This window comes from Erythrolamprus reginae, chromosome 1 (genome assembly GCF_031021105.1).
Source record: "Erythrolamprus reginae isolate rEryReg1 chromosome 1, rEryReg1.hap1, whole genome shotgun sequence".
Taxonomy (NCBI): Eukaryota; Metazoa; Chordata; class Lepidosauria; order Squamata; family Dipsadidae; genus Erythrolamprus; species Erythrolamprus reginae.
The window spans coordinates 202,062,394-202,088,204 of record NC_091950.1 but is presented as its reverse complement, the minus strand read 5'-3'; the positions used below and the strand labels follow the sequence as shown (position 1 = coordinate 202,088,204).

Sequence of the window (25,811 nt, the reverse complement as noted above, 5' to 3'; positions counted from 1 at the left end):
TTTTTTTACTAGATTCCCACACCCTCTTGTCTCCCTGGATGCCTACCTCCTACGACCCAGCTCCCTCTACCCTACCCACCCTTCCACCCACCAACAAAAAGGGAGGCATCTCAAGCAGGAAGTAGGCGAGCCTTACAGGAGTAATTGGATGTAATCGGTGAGCTCCCACTGCATTTATTGAGCTTTTGCCAGGTTTATGGCTGAAGAGAAGCATTGGGAGGTTTACCTACAGTTCTGCTAAGCCACCTCTCTCTCTCTCTCTCTGTATGTGTGTGTGTTTGTAGGTTATTATAGTGAAAAATAATTTCACATTGTGCCTCAGGCATTCGTTTCCAACAGGTATTAAAATGCCCTGGCAAGATCAAAACGGCAATGTTTTACACCCACCAATGTGGAAATGACAGAGAGAAGAATAAAAAATGGCAAGAGCCTCGATTCCGAGTTCACACTCCTTACCTAAAGAAAAGATTCCCTGAAGGCAGAGAAAAACAGCTCAGGACATATCAAGCAGCTATTTAAACTTCCCAGAACATAAGTGTTTAAAAAGACACATGCCACAAAACGGCTGAAATGTCCAAGGTGCTAGTTCTCAGTGAGAAATGTGTCCCTTTTCTTTTCTAGGTTCTCCTTAAAAACAGAAAATAAAGCACTTAGTTTTAATTGCCGCTGCTCTATCAGAAAGAGGAAAACAAAAGCTAAAATGAACATAGACTTTAAACATCTTCATGTTAGACAATTATGCTTAAGAGTATGGAATAAATATAAAATATTTTTTGCCCCAAAACACTTTGTGGCTTTCAGTGCAAGAAGCTTTTGATGGAGATAAATGGATAATTCACCATGATGTACTATCATTTTCTCAGCAGGACTGAAAAATGAAATAAGGAAGATCTGATAACAGAAGAATGCCAATGGTTTTCTAATGTACAATTTGGAAAGATTTAATGTGGGTAACAAATGTTACAATTTTAAACAAATAATAAGACTGAGTTTGAAATAGAATTATGTACCAGAGAGATATTCACCTTGTTTCTAAACTGTATACTTTTAAAAAAAACGATGGGACAAAAGTGAAACAAATGTACAGTATAATCTTTGGCTATAATGTACAAATGGATAAATGGTTGGAAGGCTTGAAATGTTGGTATTTTTCACCAGAAAATCTGTCTAGAATATATAAAAATATTTCAAATCTTTGCTGGAAATGCAAACAATATGAAGGGACATTTTACTATGCTTGGTGTACATGCGAAAAAGCTTTAAAAATTGGATACAAATATACACATTAATCCAGACTATTTTGAAGGTTAAAATGCTACTGAAACTAGAGATTTTTCTCTTGGGGCCATTGTAGAAAAAAGTCAGGTAACTTTGTTTTTATATATGATAATCATAGTGAGACTGATGCACGCTCAAATGAAGAGAAGTTCAACAATACCCACAATGGAGAAATAATTAGTGAACATGGCAGAACTTGCAGATATGTCTACATTATTTTAGATTTATTATCTGGCTGTAAAACACTTGAAGACTTTTTGCATGAAACAGAAAAAAATGCACTCATGATTTGTTTTTGATGATTAGAAAAAAAATGGAATAGAAAACCTGAGCTTTTTTTGCAATCATAGAATAATTGTACTATATTTACTGCAGAAGAAATAGGAAATAGGATTTACTGCAGAGGAAATAGGAAGAAATAGGAAGAATAATTTACTGCAGAAGAAATATGAAATAAGAAGTTCTGTATTTTCTTCTTTATTTCTTTCTTCGTTTATTTCTGTGCTTCTTTTATTCTGTGTTAATTTTTATGTTCCGTGTAAAGCTTTTAATAAAATGTATCTTAAAGAAGTAGAAGAAATGGGAATTGTGCATCAGAATCCTACTTAAAGGGAGCCCATTTATGGGTAAGATGAATGCATGATGTTGCCAATACAGCAAAAGTAGAAATAGATTTACTATTAAAATTGGCAAAGCTCAAGAAGTTCTTTGTAGTGTATGAGTGGGAAATCCTTCACTAAGAGAAGAGACTGCACTTGAACTGAAAACATTTGAGCCCAAATAGACCAATATGGTCAGATAAAAGGCATATTTCTTTAGCTTAGCCTACAGCCGTGATGATGAACCTATGGCACACGTGTCACAGGTGGCACGCGGAGCCATATTGGAGGGCATGCAAGGTGTTGCCCTATGTCAGCTCCAGCATGAATGCACCTGTTGGCCAGCTAATCTTCGGCTTTGGGAAAGACCGTTTTGCCCTCCAGATGCTTCCCCGGAGACAAATAAATCATCCAACGGGTGGCAGGAGCTATCTCCATTCACCCCACCCCCACCTTAGCAGTTCCGAACGTGCAGCAAGTTTTCCAGGCATTTTCGCACATTCCGGGCTTTTCGGATTGCTGAGTGGGTGAAAAACGGGGATAACTCCTGCTGCCCGTTTCCTCAGCAATCCGAGAAGCTCCGAACGTACAGCAAGCTTTCCAAGCATCCTTGAACATTCAGAGCTTCTCGGAGTGCTAAAGGGGGGAAGGAATGGGCTGCAGGAGCTATCTCTGTTCCCTCCCCCCCGCCCCTCAGCAGCCCGAGAAGCGCTGAATGTGCAGCAAGCTTTCCAAGGTGAAAAGTCAAGTGAGGCGGAGCAGGGGCTGGGCGGGGACTCTGTGGGCCGCAAGATGGGTGTCCTACCTAACACCTGTCACCCTCAAACTGCATCCCTGAACCCTACAGAGTGGAAAAGACAGCACAATGGCAAACTGGAAGTGTGTTTTTTCAAACTTCCGGTTTGTAAGTTAGGCGATTTTTTCACCTACCTGGATTCAGAAAGGCCTGTGCGCATGCGTGGGGGGCAGCACAGGGGTGTGTGCATGCGGTGGGGGAGGGAAGGGGTGTGGGCACATGCACACATGCTAGCACACACACACCTCTTTTGGCACACGAACCAAAAAATGTTTGCCCTCCCTGGCCTAGAGAGTGTAGTCACAAAGACACACAAGGAGTGCCCTAAGTTGTTTACTGCAGAGATCAGCTTAGAATTAATGAAAAATAATAAATTAAAGTTTCATAAATTGAAGGACTAATTCCTGATCTGAATAACATTACCATATATCGAAACGTTTGTTACCAAAGCCACCCAATATATAATGCAATCCAATATAGTACACATGCCCTTCCTTGTATGAATCAGATTGTAATATTCCTTGAGATTTAATTAGTTAAATATGTATGCCTTCTGCAGCATCATTGCAAGAACTCCGAAACCAGGGGTACAGATTCCTAATTAGACAAGAATAATTAAATACTTTTCTCCCCCCCCCAAAGGCAACACAAGATAGAAACACGGGTCAAGGACAGAGAGAGAAATTTATGGGAGTCTGCATGTCTCCTTCTCCAAAGACATTGCGATATTACTTGTAGAGTAATATGAATCATATTGCAGGGGAGATGGGCAACCAAAAAAATTAATTAAAAGGTCATATATTTCGCATCCAAGTAGCATGGTAAATCTTAAGGCCCTAGAGCTGGATTGAATTGTCAGTTTAAATTTATTTATTTATTTATTTATTGGATTTGTATGCCGCCCCTCTCCGTAGACTCGGGGCGGCTAACAACAGTAATAAAAAACATCATGAAAATCCAATACTAAAAACAACTAAAAACCCCTTATTATAAAACTAAACATCCATACAACAAACATACCATGCATAAATTATAAAGGCTTAGAGGGAAAGAATGTCTCAATTCCCCCATGCCTGACGACAGAGGTGGGTTTTAAGGAGCTTACAAAAGGCAAGGAGGGTGGGGGCAATTCTGATCTCTGGGGGGAGCTGGTTCCAGAGGGTCGGGGCCGCCACAGAGAAGGCTTTTCCCCTGGACCCCGCCAAGCAACATTGTTTTGTTGACGGGACCCGGAGAAGGCCCACTCTGTGGGACCTAACCCGTCGCTGGGATTCGTGCGGCAGAAGGCAGTCCCGGAGATACCCTGGTCCGGTGCCATGAAGGGCTTTATAGGTAATGACCAACACTTTGAATTGTGACCGGAAACTGATCGGCAACCATCATCCCAGATTGTGAATGTGAACCCTAGTCCACTCCCAAGAATAAATGACAAAGAAAAGCTAATTAAATATCTTAGGATTCTGGACAGTTGCTGGTAGTAAGAGAGAAAGATTCACAGTAGTCTCAAATTAAAAGAGAAGTTTGGATGAGGCAAGAGAAGGAAGCATGTCTGATTATCTTAAGAGGTAAAAGGTGCCAGACTCTAGTTGGACTGCAGTTGTATTTTCAAGCATACCATGATCTATGGAACAGGAATGACATGACACTCTGAATAGCTGGGGTCTACTTAATTTTTGAGTATCTTTGAACCCCTGGAAGCTGGGACAAACTTCTTTTATCAATTGGCCGGATCAGGAGCATATGAGGCGCTTGCTTTCAAAATGTCCCCCTTTCTGTCAGCTCCGCTCAGTAGACTGGATCCAGGAAATCAGCTCCTCAGGAGGCTAAAACTACTTGTCCAATCTTATTGTGTTGCACCTCCTCATGACACTCAATATTACCTGTCCTTGGTGGACTGAAGATGTGTTTCACCTGCTTTGGTAACAAATCTTGCTTATTTCCATCAAGATCACGTTCCTTACTTTCTGCACTTCCCCAGAAGTATGTCATTTAACGCAGTGTTTCCCAACCTTGGCAACTTGAAGGTATCTGGACTTCAACTCCCAGAATTCCCCAGCCAGCATTTGCTGGCTGGGGGATTCTGGGAGTTGAAGTCCAAATAGCTTCAAGTTGCCAAGGTGGGAAACAGTGATTTAATGCATATTTCAGAAAAGGAATGTCACAGTTCAGTATTACTCTGAAGAAGTACTCTCCAGGTGAACCTGTTGATAATCAGTTTCAGGAGACACAAGCCAGGAATCACCAGAGACTGCTCAAACAGAGGCAGTGTCAGAGTAGCTGGAGAGTCTACACATCATAAGAGTGGAGAGCAAAACAAAGATGTTCAATGAGGCTTCTTGCCAAGCAAGGAATAACTAACAATGAAAGTTAGCTGTTTGCAGACTGATTTAAGAGGCAACATTTCTCTGTTCGAAATAACAGTATGACGACCTCCTGTTCTGGCATATCATTCCTGTGAATTCAGTTTACAAACCCTGAAATTGTGACCCTCGGACTGTGTGATAATCTTGGCTTGGTTCTTTGAAATTCAGACAGGATTTTGACTTCATGTCTGCCTGTTCTTGTTGAAGGCAAAGCTACTGAGGGAAGACTGTTTTGATTTATACATTTCTTTCCCTGACTGTCACTTATCTATTCAATCTTGAGTAAATTGCTATTCTCACCTTGCAACTGGTGTGTGTTTGTGGACACACGTGCATGAAGTTTGCAACAGGACAGGGAAGGTTGAACCTGGCACTGATCTACAGTAGCCAAATTCTTAATATATATTTTTATTTATTTGTTTATTTATTTATTTATTTTGTCCAATACACAATGAAGGTTTTAGTGGGTATACACACACACACACACACACAGAGAGAGAGAGAGAGTAAAATACATGATGAATGTTATAGAGGAGATACTCATAGTAAAATATATATAAGAAATAATAGAAAAGAAGATATAGTAATAGAACATATCAATGAAAGAATAGAAGAAGAGATATAGGAATAGAAGAAAGGTATAGGAGATATAGGAGAGCAATAGGACAGGGGACGGAAGGCACTCTAGTGCACTGGTACTCGCCCCTTATAAAGACAGGCTTTATGCACACTGTTGTAACTTTTCTCTAACAAATATGTAGGCTCAACTTTTTGATGAGCAACTGAAAAAGGCAATGATATTGCTGGTATCTTCCCTTCCCACCCATATTCTGGTACAATTCTTCCACTGATATCTGAACAGACCTGAAATCAAAATCTCTGGGAGACCTGACAAACCAATTTGTTTCGTATTTCAGCTGATGTCCTGCTTTAAATTGAAGCGAATTCCACAGTCATTATGGAAATCTATTTTCCTCAATAGTTATTTATTGCTGGAACCCAGAATTTTTTTATTTTTTATATTTTGCAAAATGTAGTCATGTCCACTGCAAATGTCTGTAAAGTTGAGCCAATTGCCAGGCATCCAAAATGCGATTAATTGTGTTTCTGTGTATTGGTATATATATGACAACTATCGTATTGCCAAAAGGGATTATAGCAGCTCTGGAGAAGTCTCTTTTAACTTTGAACAGTTATTAAGCAACTAATTGGAGGTTGAAAACTACCAGTATTTATCCTATGTTTGTGTGGCAATTCTCCCTGGCCTGAGAATTAAGTGATTCCCGCCTTTCTAGTTTCAATCCTTATATTAATAAATTTAGTAGTAGGGATGTAATGCATTTAAAGCATATTAAACTCTGCAAAATTCAAATAATAGAGGGGAGGAGAGGCAGGATATATCTGAATTAACACATGTGGACAGTTGCCAAGCATCAGAAGCCTGAAAAATTGAAGCATGTCTACTTGGATCTATTTCAGGCTTGTATAAATAATTATAAACTGTTAAAAACATGAGTCAAAATACATCCAGCAAAACTAAAATCAAATATATGTGAGGTGATATACTGATGTTACTGGAAACATTTGTTATTTGTGACTGTAAAAAGATATAAAAAGGACCACTGGAAATATATTTGGAAAGCAACGTGGTACACATCACTACTGAATACTTTACTTAGATACAATGTTCCCTCTAATTTTTTTTTTTATGTGGGCGGAAAAGTATAGTGTCTGAGCGGCAGTACCCTTGCGGCTGGGCGGCATAGAAGTATGTATGTATGTATGTATGTATGTATGTATGTATGTATGTATGTATGTATGAATGAATAAATAAATAAATAAATAATACATGAACATAAACAGACCCACTATCTTGATGTTTGCGACACCCCACTTTTTACCATACATTTGGTCCATATTATCTGATATATGACACAGGGACAAAAGTTCAACACTTTGAAGTTTTACAGAAAATAAAAGATTCTTCTCTATATTTGTGCACTCCAGTTTCTAAAACTTAACATCAACAGTGTTATTTAAAAGTAAATCTTAAAGGAGAAATATTGACTAAAGCTCCTTTGGCTTGCTATGTTTAGTCAATATCCCACAGAGAATAAAAGTATATTTTCAGTGACTCAGGAAATACTCTCTCCAAAATGTTTCCTAAAATGAAGAATGAGGAAATACAGCTTTGGATTATCTGAACAAAATATAGGTTGTTTTATTTACCCTGAAAAATAAACAACTGTAATTCCATTTATGCCATATGAGTATAGTACAATACTTCAACTCAGTCCATGATCAGTCCAAATCAGTCACCCTCTAGGAATTACAGCCCCAAGATGGGATTGCCTACATGAGGGAAAGCCAATTTAGTAATAGCAATTAGACTTATAAACTGCTTCACAGTGCTTTACAGCCCTCTCTAAACAGTTTAGAGTCAGCCTATTGCCCCCAACAATCCGAGGCCTCATTTTACCGACCAGGTAAGGATGGAAGGCCAAGTCAACCTTGAGCCTGGTGAGATTGGCAATGCCAAATTATCGAAACTATTGCTGGTAATTGGCAATGAGCAGAATTAGCCTGCAGTAGTTTAGCAGTCCTTTTCATAAATACTGGTAAGTCACAAATGTCAATTTAATCACCATTAATTAAAGCTTAATTGCAAACTGTGGCTGGATGGTCTTAGCAGTTGACTAGAGTCCCAAGAATAGGTAAACACAACAGTAATTACTAGATTGCAGCAGAGTTTCGTATCATAGACTTACAGAGGTTGGCTGGAAACCTGGAGCTAATTAATGAAGACAAGAATGTGGTTCTATTAACAAGCTGGAGACAATAGACACAGCAAAAGTCTGGAACAAAATGGCATTGTCTTCTGCACCAAAGCGGCATGTGACTCCGCCTTAAATAACCTGAGAGCGTGGCCCAGTAGTCAGCAGTACTACTCACGAGTAAGCCTTCGCCTAAGTAACCACTCTTGCCTCTTATAGGCCCTACAAGTTCTAGCATCAAGTAAAGGCTCCTCTTCTTCTCCCTAGTCACTCATCTCAGGAGGTGCAGAAGACCCCGATTGCTCTGCTCTTCAGACTCTGACACCACAATCCTTTTCGCTCTCAGTCTCAGGTACCAAGAACACAGGCTGTTTGTACCGCGCCACCACTGCCTCTGGGTCCATTGCTAATTGTGCAGGACATGAACAGGCCATAACAATATCCCTCACTGCAGACCCCTTCCCCTTGGTCTGTCGGTCAGGATGCGGTTTGGACGGAAAGTGCTTGTGGAATGACTGAACCAGATCAGGACCATGAAAAGAGATCACATCCTCCCACGTGAACTCTTCCGACTCATGCGCTTTCCATTCCACTAGGTACTGGAAGCAGCCCTTCAGCCATAAGAAGTCCAGAATGCTGGCAACTTCAGACGCTGCAGAGCATCCCAGACGCTGGGCACAGATGGGAGTCAAGCAGAAGAACAGACGGGCTGGGACAAGACGGAGCATGGGATGAATCCAGAGTGTGCGGGACAAGGTTAGACGATATGCCACTGGATTAATGACTACTTCCACTGGGAATGGGCCCAAGAACTGACTGTTGAGCTTACGGCGTGAGTGGAAAGAATTGGGAGTGGTAGCCCAAGTTGGTGCAAAATGGAGTGGTTTGGGTGGAGGTATTATTATTATTTACTAGATTTGTATGCCGCCCTTCTCCGCAGACTCGGGGCGGCTCACAGCAGTGACAAAAACAATATACATTGACAAATCTAATAATTCAAAATCTAAAATAACACTTGTACATTTATAAATCTAAAAGCAAAGAACCCCAATAAAAAACATACATACAGTCATATCATGCACTAAAACTACATAGGCAGGGGGAGATGTCTCAGTTCCCCCACGTTCCCCCACGCAAATACCTCCGAGTCCTCGGAGAGGAGCGGCATACAAATCCAACAAATGAATGAATGAATAATTATTAAAGGTGAATTCCGTGACGGCTAGATACTCAGCCCAGTTGTTCTGCTGCTGGTTAACCAAAGAGCTGACCAAAGCTTCTCCATCAGTTCCAGAATGAGTGGCAAAGGGTATACGTTACACATCGTTATGGCGTTGAATTTTCTATAGTCGCAAGTCTCACTTTTTTTCTTAACAAAAAGGACCAGGGCTGACAGGAGTGACTGGGAAGACCAGATAAAGCCGCGAGCCAAATTCTTGTTGACAAAATCTTTTCATGCCGCCAGTTCAAGGGCATTAAAATCACAAGATTTTTAAAGTGCTATTTTCCTAGCTGGCTTTCCTGCTTCAGGCGTGAAATGTACAGTCTCTTTTTTTCTAGGCCAGCACTTTAACCACCACATCAAACTGATTGTTATAATAAAAACAGTCAAGAGGCATTTTAAACTACCACATTTTTTTTATATTATTGAAAAGTGACTTGAATTGATTTTCATTTTAAATATCTTACACCACTTACAAGTTCATTTCTATAAATAGACCAAAACGTAATGCCATCGTACTCAATTTTCTTTCTCCAATGGACTTCCCAAACTTCTTCCCATTATTTGTGATGATATTCACAATCTACAGCAGTGTTTCCCAACCTTGGCAACTTGAAGATATTTGGACTTCAACTCCCAGAATTCCCCAGCCAGCGAATGGCTGGGGAATTCTGGGAGTTGAAGTCCAAATATCTTCAAGTTGCCAAGGTTGGGAAACACTGATCTACAGAACCCAGCCTTGGGAAAATTGGATTCTATTTACTTCAGAATATTTTTGTGGACATTTCAGTGAAACAGTTATCTTGCTAAAGTGACTTGTTTGACTGTTAGGTATTTGTTCGTTTCCTCTTACAAAAATCAGTTTTAGTAGCCACAGCTAGACAGAACAAGTTAAAAGTACAATACCTCTATCTTAATTCTCTTTGGTGACAGTTCATCCCTTTCTCCACATTTAGACCTAGAAGATGAAAATATATATATATGTATAACAGGAATGTGTAAAGAAAAAATATTGCAAAACACCAGCTTTGGAAATTATGTTTCTCTGAATTTATCTTCATTTAATGTATTCACATGCTTGTCTATTCATTTGCAGAAATTTTATACTGTCTCAATCTGGGACTCTTGATTTTGAGGCAACTTCATAGGCAATTTATTATTATTATTATTATTATTATTATTATTATTATTATTATTATTATTATTATTTCATTTGTATGCCACCCTTCTCCGAAGACATGTAGTTGCCTCAAAAGACAAGAGGAAGAGCTGCTACCAAGACAATGGCCAGATAAACAAACTTTGGTGTATGTTGTACATACTTCTGGTCAGTTGGAGGAGGATGAAGATATTGAGGACTCGGATTCAGATAGTGTTTATGAATTAGTGGGGGGCCCGGGGTTACAGGTAGTAGAACAGGTGGGAGGCCAACCACAGGATGGGGCTATGAGTTCAAGATCTAGTGAGGGAGAATCAGACGTTCGCTGGGTTAACCCTAAATTCAGAAGGGCCCAAAAATGTAGAGAACAGATGTCTGGAAGAAGATATTAAGGAGAGGAATGGGTTAAATACTGTAGTGATGTATTTTGCACGTCAGGGGGTCAGTGGGGAAGAAGGGTGGAGTTTCAACGTTGCCGAAGGGAAAAATGGATGTTTTTCTTGCCGTTCTCAAGTAAGCAAAAGTATTCTGTGTTGATTAACAGTCAGTTCTGCTGTTTTTAGAAATCATACTGTTAGGAAAATAAATCTTGTTAAGTGGAGAAGGAGAAAGAATGTGAGAAATGCAGTCAAGGGAGATAAGGGACCTGTATGGAATGTGTTTGAATTCCAGAAGAGCAGAGAAATAAATGGAGTTTCTTTATTCATGATATAATGCATTTAATAAGAGTTATTTGTAATTGCTAAATATCTACCAGAAACCAGAACAGTGTATAACTCTAACTTGAGAATACATCTCAGACAAAACTCTTCCTAGTTTTTATGAAAATAAAGGGGAGGAGGAATGGAGGAAGGGAGGGAACACATCGAGACTTCAAGATAGGGCAGACTAGGGAAGGTCCTGTCAATATTTTTTCAGGTTACAATTCTACTCTGGACTCAGGTTTATTTTAACTGAACCCCGTCTTGGTTAGAACTCTTCTTCCTGTCTTTTAAAGCCATTCTGCTCACTGAAGTACATGGTTCAGTATGTTCACTAACACTGAATTGCACCATCTATGGCAAGGGGAGAGAATAGGCGTTGATTGCTTACCTGAACGCCTCTTCTCGTACGGTGAGCGGGTACAGCAGTCACATGGGTTGCTCATGTCCAATCCGGTGGAACTGAGCCTAGTGTTAAAAAAGCTTGCCGGATCCGCCCCTTCCCCAGAATTCGCGAATCCATAGACTAGGCTCAGCTGTGAAGCTCTGTAGTGTTCAACTCTTATTGTTAGAGGAAAAAGGATTATAGAAAGGTAAGGAAGACACATACAAGGGCGGGAAGTGACTGCTGTACCCGCTCACCGTACGAGAAGAGGCGTTCAGGTAAGCAATCAACGCCTATTCTCCGTACTGAAGGAGCGGGTCCAGCAGTCACATGGGACATACCCAATAGATGGTCCCTAGGGTGGGATTAGCTTGCTATCGTGTGAGATAACGGATTGGAGTACCCTTCTGCCGAAGGCAGCGTCCGCTGAAGCGTAAGCATCAATCTTGTAGTGCCTGATGAAGGAATTTGGCGAGGCCCAAGTGGCTGCTTTGCAGACCTCCTCCAACGGGGCTTGAGTCGCCCAAGCGGCCGAGGTGGCTGCGCTCCTGGTGGAATGCGCAGTGATGTTCCTGGGAACTGAGAGGGAGGCCGATTCATAGGCCCTAGCTATAGTCCCTCTGATCCAACGGCCTATTACTGTTGAAGACACCTTGGTCCCCATGACTCTGGGGTGATAGGCTATAAACAGTGCTTCTGACCTCCGAAAGGGTCCTGTGCGTTGGATATAGATTCTCAGCGCTCTAATAAGATCCAGAGTGTGCCATCTAATTGCCAAGGGATGGTCTCGTTGGAGGCAGAAGGAAGGTAGGACAATATCCTGAGTTCTGTGGAACATGGAACTGACCTTGGGTAAGAAGGTAGGGTCCAGTCGCAAGACTACCTTGTCCTGATGAAATTGACAAAGGTCTTGTCTGATTGAGAGGGCAGCCAGCTCCGAAATGCGTCGTGCAGAGGTAATAGCCACCAGGAATGCTACCTTAAAGGATAAGTACCTGAGGGACGCTGATTTTAGGGGTTCGTATGGTGCCTGCGTGAGGGAATGGAGAACCCGTGGCAAATCCCAAGAGGGATACCTGTGGACCTTGGAAGGTCTGAGGTTGGCTAAGCCCTTGAGGAATTCCTGAACCTCTGGAAAGGATCGGAGAGGCTGTCTGCGGGGGCCCCCTAGGACAGATGAAATGGCTGCCAGATGACGCCGGAGGGTGCTGGTAGAAAGTCCTTTATGGAAGCCTTGCATAAGGAAGGAAATGATTCTGTGTATGGGGATGCACAGAGGAGAGAGGCCTTCCTGTAGACACCACTGGTGGAACTTGGACCACGTGTGGTCGTAGATTCGATTGGTCGAACTCCTTCTGGCCTTTAAAATGACCTCCGCTGTATCGGGGTCATGACCACGCAGTTCTAAGTCTCTCCTGATAACAGCCAGGCGGTGAGGTGGAACCACTCCGGGTCTGGATGGAATGAGGCCCCCTGCCGCAGCATATCCCCCAAAACGGGGAGTCGCCAGGGGTCCTGGACGGACAACTGTTGGAGATCCGCGAACCAGGGCCGGCGGGGCCAATGAGGGGCGATTAAGATTACTCGGGCCCTCTCGGTGAGGACCTTGTGAATCACGTCCGGGAGAATTGGAATTGGAGGAAATGCGTAAAGTAGGCCTGGAGGCCATGGGCTCCGGAGGGCATTGATTGCTTCCGCTCCCGGGGATGGAAATCTGGAAAAGAAGCGAGGGAGTTGGGCGTTCGCATTGGTCGCGAAGAGATCCAGAGTAGGTAGGCCGAATCTGAGGCAGATTTGATGGAACAGGTCCTGATGGAGGTTCCACTCTCCTGGATCTATCGTTGCTCGAGATAGCCAATCCGCCTGGACGTTGAGGCTCCCCGAGATGTGGTCGGCTAGGAGCGACCGAAGATGTCTTTCCGCCCAAAGGCCTAACTTGAGAGCCTCCCTCATGAGTGCCTTGGATCTCGTGCCCCCCTGTCTGCAGATATGGCTTTTTGTGGCAATGTTGTCGGTGAGAATGAGAACGTGCCGGTTGGGAATGCGAGGAGAGAAATGTTTCAGAGCCAGGGAAACGGCTCTTAATTCTAGCCAATTGATTGGCTTGGAGGCTTCCTCCGGGGACCACGTGCCCTGGGCTATCATCCCCTGGGCGTGGGCGCCCCATCCCGATAGGCTGGCATCTGTGGTGATGACAAATTGATCCGGGCACCTGAACGGGGATCCTTTGTCCATGGCCGGAGACTTCCACCACTTGAAGGATCTGCGAACACTTAGTGGGATGACAATGCGACGATTTGAGTTGCTGTGCCCCGATCTCTGAAAGGGTAATAGGAGCCACTGAAGTTCCCTAGCATGAAGGCGAGCCCAGGGAATGATGCCTATGCATGACACCATCTTCCCCAAAAGGGAAGACAGAGTTACTATGGATACTGAAGGTTTGGATAAAATGTTGGAAATTAACTCCCCTATACTGAGTTTTCTCTCGGGAGAGAGAAAAACCTGGGAGGATTCTGAATTAATAATGGAACCCAGGTGTAAGATGGATGTGGAAGGTTGGAGATGACTTTTATCAAAGTTGATGGAAAATCCATGGTCCTGAAGGACTGACATGGTGACAGACAGGTCTGTTTTCACTTTCTCTAGGGAGTTCCCATGAATCAAAATATCGTCAAGATAACATAAAATATGGATGGGAGACGCCCGGATATAGGCCGCCAGGGACCCCAAGAGCTTTGTAAAGACCCGAGGGGCCGAGGAAAGGCCAAATGGCATTGCCCTATACTGGAAATGCCTGCCTTGAAAGGAAAAACGTAAAAATTTTCTGTGGCATTTGGCTATAGGAATGTGGAGATAGGCCTCAGTGAGGTCTAAGGAGACCATGAAATCTCCCGTGTGGATGGCGGCCAAAATAGAAGATAAGGAGTGCATCTTAAACTTCCTATATTTGATGAATAGGTTTAGCTTCTTTAAATCCAAAATAGCTCTCCAACCTCCGGAGGACTTTGGCACCATAAATAGGATGGAGTAAAATCCTAGACCCTTCTGCCCGGACGGAACCGGTTGAATGGCTCTGATGGACAATAAATGAGAAATGGCCTCCTCCATACGGTTACAATCTGAGGAGGACCTGGGAGAAGGGCAGGAAATAAAACGTTTCGGGGGAGGAGAAACAAATTCTAACAGAAGGCCTGTTTGAACAGTGTCAATGACCCAGGGGTCCTTGGAGGTGAGACGCCAATTAGAGGCGAAATGGGCTAGGCGACCCCCTATGGGAATAGAGGAAAAATTACCATCTAGGTTTTTTTGAAGCCCTGTTAGAGGACGCTCCCCTTTGGAAGCGAAAACCTCTGCCCCTGGAGTTCCTACCTTGGGAACGAAAGCGGGGGGAATACTGACCTGGAGATCTCTGATAGGAAGCCGCTTGATCTGGCTGGCGCCCTGGGCGACGAAAGGACTGCGTTTTGGTAGCCTTTTTGGTGGTTGGGCCCAAGACTTTCTTCTTGTCCGTGGTTTCCGTGAGGAGTGGATCCAGAAGATCACCGAAAAGAAGGTCGCGCTTTAAGGGACCCTGGGATAACTGCCATTTCTGGCGTACTCCCGCTTGCCAAGGGCGAATCCATAGGAGTCTTCTTGCCGTTGTAGAAGCTGCAATAGACTTGGCAGAAAATCTAGTAGATTGCAAGGTGGCATCAGCCACGTACTGGGCAGCTGCAAAGACTTTGTTGAAGACTTGTTGACCTCTCAAGTCATCGGGAGGAATATGCTGTTGTAGTTGGCGAAGCCACAGAAGCATGGCTCTGGAGAAAAAGGAAGCTGCTGCAGAACTTTTAATGGCCCAGGAATCTGCGGTGAATCCTCTTTTGAGCATTTGTTCAATCCGCTTGTCCTCTGGGCGGAGGACTTCCTCCGCTTCGCCTGGCACAGCCGCTGCCGAGTGAAGGATCTTGACAGGTTCATCCGGTTTAGGAAAGGATAGGAGCTCTTCATAGGAAGAGGAAAGTTTGTACAATTTTCTGTCCTTGGTGGAGGGATTAAGGCCAGAGGCTGGGAAATCCCACTGTTTAAGTAAGGCATCTTTAAACAATTTAGGCATAGGAATTACCTCGTTATCCTCCTGTTCCTCTGTGAAGTAAGGTAAATTCTCCTCCGGGGGATCAGTGGAAGTGGAGGCTTGTTTCTCCTGGGCCGCTAATCCCGTAGAAATTCTAGCTTTGAGGAGAAGAGATTTGAATAATTGAGAAGGAAAAATAGTAATTGGAGAAGGAACCTTTATTTGGGATTCCTCATCATCTGAAAGGCCTTGAAAAGGATCCTCATCATCCTCCAAATCCTCATATTCATCCTGAGAGGAATCTGAATCCTCCTGAATAGGAGCTCTAACCGCTGGGGAGGAACCCAAGGGGCGGGAGGGACGAGGAGGAGGAGGAGGTAAGGAAAGCTCATTGATGGTGGAGAGTTTGGCATCAATGGCCTTGGACAACACAGAAAAAATAGATTGGAACTCAGGAGGTAAACTAGAAATATCAGCAGGAATGGCAGAAGAATCCCTAAAGGCCTGGGAGGATCCTGGCTGGGGGGAATCTTCAATAATATCTGGTTCCTCTGGACCTATGCCCCATAGGTTAGGTTGGGGTCTGTCTAGGTTAGGCTCATCCAGAGATAACACAGGGACCCCAGAAGGAGGTAGACTAGAAGCCTCTGGGGGGTCTTGACTACTGAGCACTTGGGCCTGTACTTTCAAACGTTTTGCTGATTTATCATGGATTCTTTGTAGGGCTAGGTCCCTTCTCTTCTCGGCCCTGGTGACCTTGGTCGAGGGGCGGGCCCCTGGAGAAGAGGAGGAAGAGGCCTGGGGGATACTAGTAATTTCATCGCCTGTAGGCCTGGCCTCTCTGGGACCTTTAGTTGTGCCTCTCTTGGGAAAGGTAGCCATAGTCTGACAATTAACAGAAGACAAGGCTGAGCCAATAACTGAATAATTAAGGAGAAGAATTTCAAGTACTTCCCAAGAGGAATGGATCCTGCTTCGAGGCCTCGAAGCTGCTGAGACTTGAGGGCAATCTGGGCAAACCCAGAGTTCGTGTCCCCAGATCCAGCGGGGCCCAGCCTCCCTAAACTTTTCAATTAAGTAAACCAAGGCACTCTGGTTGGAGGCTTAGCCGGTGGAGAATTAAGCCTGGGCGTCCCAAGGCCCGCTCCGGGATCCACGCGGTGGACTGAGGCCTACGCGGCTGGCAGAAGGCCAACACAAGAGGCCTAAATTTAAAAAGGGCGCGAAGGCCTTCGCGCCAAAAAATCGCTCCGAAATAGGATTTTTAAAAGGGAAAGCGATCGACTAAGTCCAGGAGACTAGAAGGCGTCTCACTCCGCAGGAGGAATATTAAAGCCCTTTAATCATATACAATAATAATCAATAAATCAATACTTGCACCGAGTCCTCCAGGCCAAGGGATTAAAGGAATCCACAATCGGCGGCGGGAATCGTACACGGCAAAACCGCCGGGGGGAAACGAAACCGCAACTTCTCCAAAAGAAAAAAGCCGAGCCTCAAACGGCTGGCGCTATTCGTGCAAGTAAATAATAATGGTAAAACAATTCTTACTACTTTTGAAGGAAAGGATCGAAGGGAAGGTGTTAGAATGTTGAACGAGCTATCACAATACAACCGCAGGATATGCGAACTGAGCGAATTCTGGGGAAGGGGCGGATCCGGCAAGCTTTTTTAACACTAGGCTCAGTTCCACCGGATTGGACATGAGCAACCCATGTGACTGCTGGACCCGCTCCTTCAGTACGGAGAAAGTGAGTTCCTATAAGCCAGAGGTCTTCAAACATGGCAACTTTAAGACTTATAGACTTCAACTCCCAGAATTCTTCAGACAGCATAGCTGACTGGAGAATTCTGGGAGTTGAAGTCCACAAGTCTTAAAGTTGCCAAGTTTGGGAACCCCTGCTATAAGCAATACTCCCTAAACCAGTGATGGCAAACCTTTTTTTTCCTCTGGTACCGAAATAGTGCATGTGCACACCCATATTCAATGCCCCCCACGCACCCATGCTCCCCCATTTCCTGAGTTTCAGTGGGACTGGTAGGCCCATTTTTCACCGTCCCCAGGCTCCAGAAGCTTTCTTGGATCTTGGGGAAGGAAAAATGCCCTCCCCTCCCCCTCTGGAGGCCCTCTGGAGGCTGAAACGGCTAGCGGTCGCACACATGTCCGCTGGGGCTGAGCTAGGGGAACGGCTCGTGTCTCAGCAGATATGACTCTGCATGCCACTTGTGGCACGCGTGCTGTAGGTTCGCCATCACAATACTAAACATATGACAGATGAAAAAGATTTTTACCCTGTCTGGGAACACCCCAAGTAGTCTTCTAATGAAAAAAACAACAACTCTGTACATATGTGAAGGTTTCCATGTTCCCAACAGAGAAATATGTTGCAGTTTTCTACAGTTAAATTGTCTAATCCTCTGTGCTCAAAACAAGGCACAGAATGATGCCAAACATGTAAGATTCTCAGTGAAGCAAGAATGCACTGGCATTCACGTTTTCCATCTGGTTCATATATTTGTATTCTGCCTGTGGGACTGTAGGGCAGAAAGATTGCAAACTGATTTCTAATTCTTTATAATGTACCCAATCCAAGTTAATTTTTTTTTTTAATGTAGCTTACTTGGTGGTCCGGTAAGTGTACTTGTATGTAACTTCTCGAGAGATCTGCCGTGCCAGAGCAAAGAGTTCATCCCTCCTGGTTAATAGTGCAATATCCTTGACACATAACTGAGCAGCTGCTTCATTTACTGTGAGCTATAAAAACATACAAAAAAAATTTGACTCATTAGCACATCAGTCCTGGAAAAACTATCTAAGCCTGTAATACCTGTGGCACTTGCTCAAAACATTAGTAATATCCATAGGAAGGTGGATTTTGTCCAGCTCTGTTACAATTTTCTAATAACTTTTTTCACGGAAAAAGATCAGTATTTATAATAACTAGGTACTTACTGAAACAATTTAATATCAACAAAAGATACTTTTCACTGAGACAGGCTGTTTTTTAAAGAAAATCCAGACTTTCTTGATTTAATTATGTGCTAATGTGTGAGTAAGCAGTGATGGGAAGTAATCAGATTTTCGAGATGCAATTTTTGTTAGAATTGTGCCCACCACTGTACCCAAGTACAAAATAATCTTACATGCAAATATATATATGTATATATATAATATGCTGCTCAAAAAAATAAAGGAACACTTAAACAACAGAATATAACTCCAACACTGATTGACAATCAATTTCACATGCTGTTGTGCACATTCAACTTTGTACAGAACAAAGTATTCAATGAGAATATTTCATTCATTCAGATTTAGGATGTGTTATTTGAGTGTTCCCTTTATATTTTTGAGCAGTGTGTGTGTGTACACACACACACACACACACACACATATATATAGTCCTCCTACACACACACATATATGAAGGAGGATAATTATAATTGTATTGTGCCTGCTTACAGTGGAGCTGAAAATACTTTACAAGGTTATCATTGTACCCTAGCAATTACTGAGGGCCAGAACTATTCCCTGGAACTTTATTTCCAACAAAACAACATTTTTCACATTAAAAACACTCTAAAACTCTTCCGTTGCTTGAAAATAAATCAAAATAAATCAAATTTATGTGTGATTGTGAATGAATTGGCTGACTGATTTTAAATATATATGGGATTTTAGTAGTAATTTTTATTAATTAGATTTGTTGTTGTGCTGTTTTTGTATCCTATGAGCTGCCCCAAGTCTTCGGAGAAGGGTGGCATACAAATCTAATAAATAATAATAGTAATAATCTTACAGTGAAGATACTTGTGTGATCAGCACTAGGAAATATACAAAGGTTTTCTGCACTTCAAATCCGGATGCTAATATATATGGCTTGTAATACAGAATTACTTAATTAATGCTATTTTTAAAGTAAACATGTACAAACTTCCCAGAATAAACAAAACCAATAAGATACAATAAGATTTGTTTCAGTCAACTTTCCTCTTCCACCATGGTACATAGCCTTTGTAAATACTGACTGGTAAGCAGAAATTCACATACAGTACTTTGGGTGTGATTCAAGTAGCCTAGAACAAATGATTATGTTGCCAAGGATGAGGGAAACAGAAGTAAGGATAAAGTAAAAGGATGGAATCAAGATTACAGGACTGTCTTTCAAAGAATGACAAGCTTATTAGCAAAGACAGGATGCTATTATGAACAATCTGTTTTGTTAACATCAAAGAACCCAGAAATATGTAATATTTTTGAACAAATCCAAGTACAGTACAATTCATTTTAATTTTTTATCTTTATTCCAACATGTTCAAGTACTCATTCCTTTTCAAAACCAGTATTTCAATAGAACACTAATTTATATAAAAGAAGAGATGAAGCAACTGGAAGCAATGACATCTATCTTAAACCTAATTATGTCATCAGAAATAGTCTACGGAATTTCAGCGCGGCCAAAAATGTATAAAATAAACATGAACAAAAGAATTATTCCAACTGCAGATTTGACAAACTATTAAGAGCTAATAAAATGACACCCCTGTTAATTTATTATTTTAAAAAATAAAGTTTTAGTAAATTTAAATGTTTAAGGTTAACTGATGCATATAACCAGCAATAGAAATGACAGTAAGACTAGACTACCAATTTAATTTTGTTATAAACAAACAATTTAGGAAAGTTTTTTCCCCCTAAATAGAATGCGGACAAGCTATATTAATTTTATTGATCCTAGGAAGAAAAAAAATTGTCTCATAACTGAATAACAAAGAAATGGCTCATTTTTTAAAAATGCTGTGGGGACATTTAGAAAATAATTTCCCAATCAGAAAATGCTTTTCACCTTGGTGCTATGTGAGTATGATTATTCCATTTGGTTGTGAGCCGCCTAGAATCCCTAGGGAGTTGGGCTGCATACAAACTGAATTAAATAAAACAATAAATAAATTACCTGACTAGGTAACATTGTCAATATACCAAGAGTGGAGTTTGCTCTATTTATATACAGTGATCCCCCGATTATCGCGAGGGTTCCGTTCCAAGACCTCTCGCGATAATCGATTTTTCGCGATGTAGTGGTGCGGAAGTAAAAACACCATCTGCGCATGCGCGCCCCTTTTTCCATGGCCGCGCATGCGCAGATGGTGTTTTTATTTCTGCACCTGGGAAGACCCAGCAGCTGAGGAGCCGCCTGCCTGCCCGCTTGTCCGCCGCTTTTCAGCGTGTCCGCCGCTTGTCTGCTTGTCCGGCCGCCGCTTTTCCGGCCGCCGCTTGTCTGCCGCTTTTCCGCTTGTCCGGCCGCTTGTCCAGCCGCCGCTTGTCCGCCCCTCTGGGAGTTGAAGACCCAGGGAAGGTTCCTTCAGCCGCCCACCAGCTGATCTGCTCGGCAGCACAGTAGCAGCGAGGAGCTGAAGATGGGGTTTCCCCGTTGCCCACGCAAAGGGGAAACCCCATCTTCGGCTCCTCGCTGCTACTGCGCTGCCGAGCAGATCAGCTGGTGGGCGGCCGAAGGAACCTTCCCTGGGTGCCGCCCGCCGCTCGAGAGCAAGAGGGGGAGAGATATAGAAAGAGAGAGAAGGAAAGAAAGATGAGAGAGGGAGGAAGAGAGTGTGAGAGAGGAAGAAGCAAGATAGAGAAAGAGAGAGAGAAAGAAAGATGAGAAAGGAAGGGAGTGACGTCATCGGGTGGAAAAATCGCGATATAGCGTTTCGCAAAGCTCGAGATCGCGAAACTCGGGGGATCACTGTATAGTAGCATGCCTGGCCAGCAACAACAATCTGATAATCAGGGATTAACAACAGACAAATAGGCAGAAAACAATACCCTAATCAAAGAGCTATGGAGAAGAAAACTACATACACATACCCACACACATACCCACATACAATAGCATTGAAGATGTTAATGAAATGTCTGCAAGTAAACAACCAAGCTCGGAGAGAACCAAGGAGTCCATAGTTCAACATTGAGCTATATATATTCTCCATTCTATTGATACCTTTCCATAGAATAAACAAATAGAATGTAACTCTGCTTGGTTCTAAATAGACTCTCACACACACAAATCTCGTGTAATTCAAGTGTTTCAGATCTAACTTATTTAGTAAAGCATAATTCAACAAATCTCAACTTAGCATGGTTTGTGAACCTAATTGTACATCTGATACCAAGAGTTTGTGACAGTCTGGATGGGGAGCAACAGCTTTCAGCTGAACCCTGGCAAGATTGAGTAGGTTTGGATCTGGGAGCTTGACGATTCTAAGACTATTACCTTTAGTGTTAGATGGGGTTATTCAACTCCATACTGGCCCAGTGCATAATTTTGGTCCTCCTGGACTCACACCTCCTGCTTGATGAGCAAATGGCAATTATAACTAGAAGGCCCTTTGAGCAGCTTCAAGTTGTGCATCGGTTATAACCATTCCTACTGTGTTTCCCCGAAAATAAATCCTCCTCTGAAGATATCATTTCCTCTGATTAAGGTTGGGGGACAGAGCTGGAAATCAGGTAAGACGGCAAGAGGAACCCTGTTTTGCTCCACACGCCTCTAAATAATGTATGTATTTGTATTCATTATGTATTTATTAGATTTGTATGCCGCCCTCTCCGAAGACTCGGGGAGGCTCACAACAACAACAATACAATATACAGAGTACAAATCCAATATAAATTAAAAACGAAATTTAAAACCCATAGATATTAAAAACAATCATACCATTCTCATGTATTACAGTCAGGAAAAAAAGGTGGTGGTGGAGGGAAGAGGTAGTTATTTCTCCCATGCCTGGCGACATAGATAGGTCTTCAACATCTTGCGGAAGGCGGGAAGAGTAGGGGCAATTCGAATCTCCGGGGGGAGTTGGTTCCAGAGGGCTGGGGCTGCCACAGAGAAGGCTGTACCCCTGGTCCCGCCAGACGGCACTGTTTAGTCGACGGGACCCGGAGAAGGCCAACTCTGTGGGACCTGATTGGCCGCTGGGATTCGTGCGGCAGAAGGCGGTCCTGGAGGTATTCTGGTCCGATGCCATATAGGGCTTTAAGACCTCCCTGAAAATAAGACCAAGCACTTATTTCGAGGTTCAAAAAAATATAAGACAGGGTCTTATTTTCGGGGAAACACAGTAGATCAGTAGGATCACCTTATACTTCTGTATGTTCTAGTCACCTGCTGATTGGATTACTATAATGCCCTTCAAAGGTATCCAAAAGTTTCAGTTGGTTTAAGCAGTTATGTGTGCTTATAAAACAGCGTGTCTTGTCTGTGAGCTGCATTAGTTGCTAGTGTGCTTCCCGATCCAATTCAAGGTGGTGGGTTGACCTTTAAAGGCTTTCATGGCATGTGAATGGGCTATCTGAGGAGCTCTCTCTCTTTTGATTACATTGGCTTAGCCCAGTGGTTCTCAAATAGTGGGGCGGGGCCCCCCGGGGGGCATGGAGTAAAACAGGGGGGGATACGTGGTCCCTCTCAATTGATTCCCCTAACCCAGGGGTAGGAAAAGTTGGCTCTTCTATGACTTGTGGACTTCAACTCCCAGAATTCCTGAGCCAATCATGCTAACTCAGGAATTCTGGGAATTGAAGTCCACATGTTATAGAACAGCCAACTTTGCCTACCCCTGCCCTAACTGAAAACAGGCTCCACTGAATTCTGTGGGACTTACTCTGAGGTAAGTGGGTAGGGCAGCCTTTCCCATCCAATAGTTTGCTTGCAGCTTATGTTAAGTGAAATAATAAATATTAACACTAAAATTCCATTGGGGCCCAGATCGGGGGTGGGTGGGTTGGAGAGGGGGGGCAAAATGTTTACTTCTTCCTGGGGAGGCGTAACAGAAAATAATTAAGAACTGGCTTAGCCCATCAGATTTAGCAAGGGAAGCATGCTACAGCTCTTGTCCCTCAGGGACTACACTTGGCATCTCCCAACGGAGGAGGCTTCTTTGTCCTGTGCCCACCTTATGGGACATTATCCCCCACTCGCCATCCCAAAATAAGGTCAGCTCGACCACTTATTTTCTCATAGATAAAACCTGCTGCCTCAGGCTGCCAGGTCTCAGTGGAGCAGTAAGATCTTGAGGTAGCTCCATTACTGATCAAATATCATATGTGCTCTTTACTTCAACTTTTCTTAATGAGTATGTTTAACATGTTTACTGTTTTATACTTTTTTGCTTTCCGCTGCCTGGAGTCACTTCTTGTGAAAGGAACAGCCACATAAACTTGATAAATAAATGTGATATATAAATACATAAAGTAACAGAGGTGTTTGTGTAAATCATTTAAGAGTGAGTTTTGCAAATTTTTACCAGCACAAGAAACAGAATGTTTATTTCACAATCAATTAAATTTCCAATAAGCTGAAATTTTAAACTGAAGCCTGAAGTCAGTTAATCACTGAAATGCATTCCAAGTCAGCCAATTCCTTCTAAAACTCTAAAACTGTCAATAATTGACCAAATGAGCACCATTACTCCAACCGTCATTTCATCCTCCCATACTAAAACAGATGCTGTGGTCCTCATGAAGATGGAAATAATTACTGTGACTTAACTCACTTAATTCACTTGCAAATGAGAAAGAAGTATTTTAAGACAACACTTCCCATTTACATTCTACCTATTTTAATATGATGGATTGAAATGTATATTAAAATTCAGGTTAAAAATATTGTTCCATTTTCCCCAAAATAAAACTTAATACAATATTTTTATTATTAAACATTTAATGTTCCATTGGTATAAAATTCAGAAATGGATTGGCTTGTATGTCACATTCTTCAGTGAAGAATTTCTATGGTAATTAACAAAATTTGTGGCAGCTAACTTTTTTGGAGCTCCTTTTTTTCCACATGCCCTACATTTAGAATGAGACAGATTTTTTCCTAACAGTCAAATGGACAGAAATTTATATCAGCTCAAAAATATCTACATGTTCAAATCAACCTAGTTTACCAATATTGGACAATGATATGTTTATAAAGAGAGGTAATCTGGATTGTAAAAACTGTGTTGCATACAGCCTGGAATCTGCTTAAATAGATTTTGGTTACATATGCACACATAATAAACTGCTTTCCATAATAGCAGAAATTTGTTCTTCTGAATAAGCAAATACACGATGGTGGAGGAAGAAGTTCCTTTCTCATCCTAAAAGTAAAAACCAGCTAAAATATGCATGGTACGGTACTAGAAATTAAAAAAATATTTCTCCAGTGTCTATTTGAGATATCCCAACCTTTGTCTCTAAAGACAAAAGTTAGGCAAGAAGTCTTAACAACCAGTATCTGAAGACATGAGCTCTGTTTCTAGCACACAATAACCCTAAACTGCAGAAAGATGGGGTTCTCTTCAACTATCTAGAGAGAAGCCATCGCTAGTGGGACAAACCAAATAATGGTTGGAAATCAGAGAAACTGTAAGAGGAAAGTTTGTGAGAAGCCACTTGGAGAAATTTAATGCAAGATGAAGTCCTCATTCTCTATATAGATTCATACTAAATTACTGTGTCAAGTCACGAGATTCAGGCTTGACACAATAGGGCGGACAGGAGCCAGGGTGATGGGGAGGAGGGGAAAATGCACAGAGCGTGAATCGGATGAGGACAAAAATTTGGGAGGATGAGTTCTTGAGCATGATGAAACCAAATGTTGATCCTTGGCACAAATGACAGGTCCAGTCGGAGAATGATCCTGTCCTGATGGAAGACACACAAGGCCTGTCTGACCGAGAGGACTGACAATTTGGAGATCCTCCTGGCCGAGATGATGGCCACCAGGAAGACTGTCTTGTAAGTCAGGTATCTCAGATTAACCAAGCGTAAAGGCTCATAGAGCGGCTGGGCGAGAGAATTCAGTACTTTGGCGAGGTCCCAGGTTGGGAACTGATGCACCGGGAGTCGCAGATTGGTAGCACCCTTGATGAAATGCCAGATGGTAAGAAGCTACACTAGAGATGCCGCTTCACCCAGTCAGGACAGAAGACAATGCCACAACCTATCTCCGGATGGTATTTGGAGACAAGCCCGTGTCCAAGGCCTCCTGGAGGAAGTCCAGGATTTGGAGGACTGAGACCTGCACAGGAGAACAACTCTCCCTGGTGCACCTGGAGCAAAATGCCTTCCATGTTGTGGTGTAAATATGTTCCGTGGAAGGCTTTCTAGAGGCCTGCATTGTATTGATAACTTTGGCAGAGAACTGCTGATGCCTTAGAGTGCCAGGCGATCAGCTGGAACCACCCAAGATCCGGATGAACTGTCCCTGGTTGAGTGAGGCTTCCAATAAGGGGATCAGCCAATGCGGAGCTACCAACAGTGCCTTCAAGTTGGCAAACCAACATCGTCTGGGACAATGAAAGGCCAACAATATAATCTTCGCCCATTCGTCCAGAATTTTCCGAATGACCTTAGGGGGAACAGATTAGGGGGGAGAAGGCATATAACAGGTCCTTGGGCCAGGGGGCATGAAAGGCATTGACTGCCTCT

General features: G+C 42.7%; 1 protein-coding gene across 2 annotated transcripts in view; it reads right to left on the bottom strand.

Moving 5' to 3' along the window:
- NAB1 (NGFI-A binding protein 1) overlaps window positions 1-25,811 on the bottom strand; it is a 65,970-nt gene that overhangs the window by 24,790 nt on the left and 15,369 nt on the right. For both annotated transcript variants that reach the window (XM_070731947.1, XM_070731948.1), the window contains exons 3-4: window positions 17,953-18,086; window positions 9,939-9,990 (exon numbers count right to left, since the gene is read on the bottom strand). In XM_070731947.1, coding sequence (XP_070588048.1) covers window positions 9,939-9,990; window positions 17,953-18,086 — 186 coding nt within the window. The remainder of the gene's footprint in view (window positions 1-9,938; window positions 9,991-17,952; window positions 18,087-25,811) is intronic.